Source organism: Garra rufa, chromosome 3 (genome assembly GCF_049309525.1).
Source record: "Garra rufa chromosome 3, GarRuf1.0, whole genome shotgun sequence".
NCBI lineage: Eukaryota > Metazoa > Chordata > Actinopteri > Cypriniformes > Cyprinidae > Garra > Garra rufa.
The window spans coordinates 43,039,762-43,043,045 of NC_133363.1; the positions used below are offsets into that span (position 1 = coordinate 43,039,762).

General features: G+C 40.9%; 1 protein-coding gene across 1 annotated transcript; it reads right to left on the reverse strand.

Annotated features, from left to right (window-relative positions):
• Positions 1 to 243: 243 nt before the first annotated feature.
• ccnb2 (cyclin B2) lies at positions 244 to 2,881 on the reverse strand. The gene is made up of 8 exons (XM_073837109.1): positions 2,779 to 2,881; positions 2,487 to 2,603; positions 2,125 to 2,391; positions 1,893 to 2,051; positions 1,553 to 1,789; positions 1,319 to 1,459; positions 563 to 673; positions 244 to 488 (listed from the first exon to the last, which is right to left on the reverse strand). Exons 1-8 carry the CDS (start codon positions 2,794 to 2,796, stop codon positions 378 to 380), a joined length of 1,161 nt encoding a protein of 386 aa, XP_073693210.1. The 5' UTR covers positions 2,797 to 2,881; the 3' UTR covers positions 244 to 377.
• Between the last annotated feature and the right edge of the window lie 403 nt (positions 2,882 to 3,284).

The window sequence follows — 3,284 nt, forward strand, 5'->3', positions numbered from 1 at the left end:
AAAAAAAGTACCATTTTGTTGTATTTTAGAGCAAATAAACTCAAAGGCTTACTGTTCAAAAACTTTTAAAACAGTCAAGTTAAACAGGACAACACTTGAGTCAAAGAGTGGTATTAAATCTTTGGATTTTAATGGATTCCAGCTTCAATTTGACTAAGAGGTAAAGCAAAAAAAAAAAAAAAAATACAGCTACATCAAGATCATAGAAGTAAAAACCAATTTAAAAATTTAAAGCTCCATAAAAAGTAGAAACAATGTTTATTTACACAGACAATCCAAGAATATGTACATCAGTTTAAAAAGCAGCAGTCCATTTCCCAAAATGGCTGACACAAAATAAAGTGCAGGTTTTAGTGTCCATTCCCACATAAAAATCATCAAGAGCTAGACAGCAGAGGAGCAGCCAGATCCTTGAAAATCGAAGACTTCAACTGGGGAAGAAGGCTGATCTTCATGAGCCTACTGCTGGAGTATTTCTTTTTCACAGTCTGTAAAAAAGAAACATCAGGAGAGCATTCAACAGAATGAAATCAATGCACAAGAGTCTAATAAAAGTGCTTACCACATGCTTTGAGAGCCCATCATTGACCATAACCACATTTTTGGCAATATGCTGCATGATAGGCTTCAGGTGGGCCTCATCATAAGTAGAGTAGTGTTGCTGGGTTGGTGACTGGAAAAGAAAAAAAATAAATAGGTTTGCACTTGCATCACGATTTGGTCAGTTACCTGGATGAACAGCTATACTGCCAATACTCTGATGTAAACAGCATGGATTGCATGGCTATGTACTATCAAATATGTTGTAGTGCCAATTTATGTGGAAGCTGCTAAATCATATAAAAGGACTTGATAAGCAGAAAAGGGTGCAATATTTTGACAAACTATAGTTAACAGGTGGTAAAGATCCATACGAGCAGTATCAAGATATCAGCCTAATATTTTACCTACCTGATCGGAAAAGTTAACACAAATGTTGTCAAGATTCTTGACCTGGAAATCTTAGTTCAGTTTGGCAAACCACAAATGCCTTTTGTTCCTCAAGACAGTTTTTCACACTCTTCTCCTTGATTTGTTATAACTTTTGGCAGCCTATAGTACTCAAATGTTTTTTTCCTCTGGTCTGACCGATTAGTACAGCCCAAAACACAACAACTGACCATTTTGATCAGCAATAATCAGCAAAATGAGAGTTTTGTTTGGTTCAGTGGCATGGTTTACGTTCAATGCCACCAATATGGCCGATCGATGACATGTGAAAACTAAAAAGAAAAAAAAAAAAAAAAAAAAAAAAAAAAAAAAAAAAAAAAAAAATTACCCATTTTTGGCCATCAAGCACAAGTTGAGAGAGGCACAGAGCAGCAGCGGCGGTCTCAGAAGGGTTTAAGTTGACCATGTCGTAGTCCAGTAGTGTCAGTTCAAGGAAATATTTTGCAAGGGTATGCTTCTCAGCATCCGCCTAAAAAGCAGATGTAAAAGCAATGATGACTCAACATTCGAAGCGCTAACAAATCTGCCAAACCACATCAGGGCCCATAAAACCTGAACTCACATTCCCAGCTTTTGAAGCCCTCCGCAGAAAATGCAAGGGCAGAGGACGTCCGAGCTCAAAGTTCAGCTCACTAAGAATCAGCATCTCCATCTCTCGGATCTGGGCTTTTGTGAAGGCATCGTCAGCGATGTAGGCAAAATCCCCAACCAGCGGTACATACATTTCCTCATATTTACAAGCAATCAGCATTGCAGTAACACCCACTAGCTGGAGCTTCTTACGGGACACGGGCTGGACCTGAAAGGGGAAAAAGGTTTAACATAAGGTTATTACTCTTTAAATTAATAGTTAGAAAAAGGAACCTTAAAGCGCTACAGCTTTAACAACTTTAATTTTGTACCTGGAGAAAGCGATCAAGGATGGCTACGGTCATATACAAGGTTTCCTGCAGGAGCTGAAATCTTGAGTGCACCTGAATCAGCCAGTCAACCAGGAGAGCACGCATTCGTCCATTGATATCATAGCCACGCATATAACGAGGACGAATTGACTGCTGACTCTGGAACAAGAGCACAGTAGCTGTAGAAGCCATTTAAGTTAAATAATGCTTAATTTTTGAAGGTGTCAGGTACCTCAAGGCTTCGCAGATATGCATAGATGTCCTTCACATATTCAGAACAGAGCTGAGGCATGTCAGCATCTCCTTCGTCGATGTTTTCGACTGGAAAGAGAGTATTGGAAAAGGCTTGACACAGTTCCTCTTCCTTCATGCTCACGTCGGCTTGAGGAGCGGGCAGCGCTGGGGCAGGCTGGGGGATCTCGTGCTGTGCCTGGGCACGTTTGGGTTGCACAACAGCTGGCTGGACAGTTGGTTTTACAGGTAGCATAGGTCGAACCTTCTGAAAAGGTTGAAAAGAGGGAGGGGGAGTGTGTGGCGATACGCGGTTTTAAAATACACACGTTGTATGATAGTAACGTAGATAAAAACACGCACCTTGGTTTGAACTGGTTTGTGGGTTAAGTTGGACAGCTCGCCAAACACGGCCCTCCTTGCTGCACCGTCTACAGGCCCGCCTTTGCCACCGATAAAAACAGGGTTGTTTGCATTGCGCTGTACGGGAAAATAAAGTTAAATCTAAAGGAATTTACCTAAATGCCACTTCAACACAACTCTTAGCAACGTAAGTTAGTGAATGTGAAGCGGTTTTGCTAAACACAACAAGACATTTATCAGATAAAGTTAACTTATGTTAAATCAAAAACATGTTTCTGTATCAAACACTCACCAAAGCGTGAATATCCATGGCGAATATGCTTATCGGAGAAGTCTCTCTTGATTAAAAATGTTTAAAAGGACCGTTTCGCTTCGTGTTCCTCGTCCAACTCAACTCAAAACAAGCCGTACAATACAAAGACCTGCTGGTGATTCAAATACCGCTCCGCGCTCTCTGATTGGTCACTGCCTCTGGGAATACTCGACGTCGATTGGTTGAAAACGGAAGGGTCGCTTATCAATCATCCTTTATCTCCGGTTTCACGTGTGTACACGACATTGAACTTATGCTGCGTTCCAGGCAGGTTTTTTGACTGGTAAATCACCACTTCAAACCACGACTTGTAGCGTTCCAGGCAAGTCACGCCAAACTGCTTGGGCACATTTATGAATTACTATTATTTTTATATTATTATTAATTTAATTGCAACGTTATATTGTCCTAAGCTCTATTTTCCCACCGTGTGCCACTTGCGTAAACACCGCACCGGCTGACTTTGTTGTTTCGCGGGCTATGTT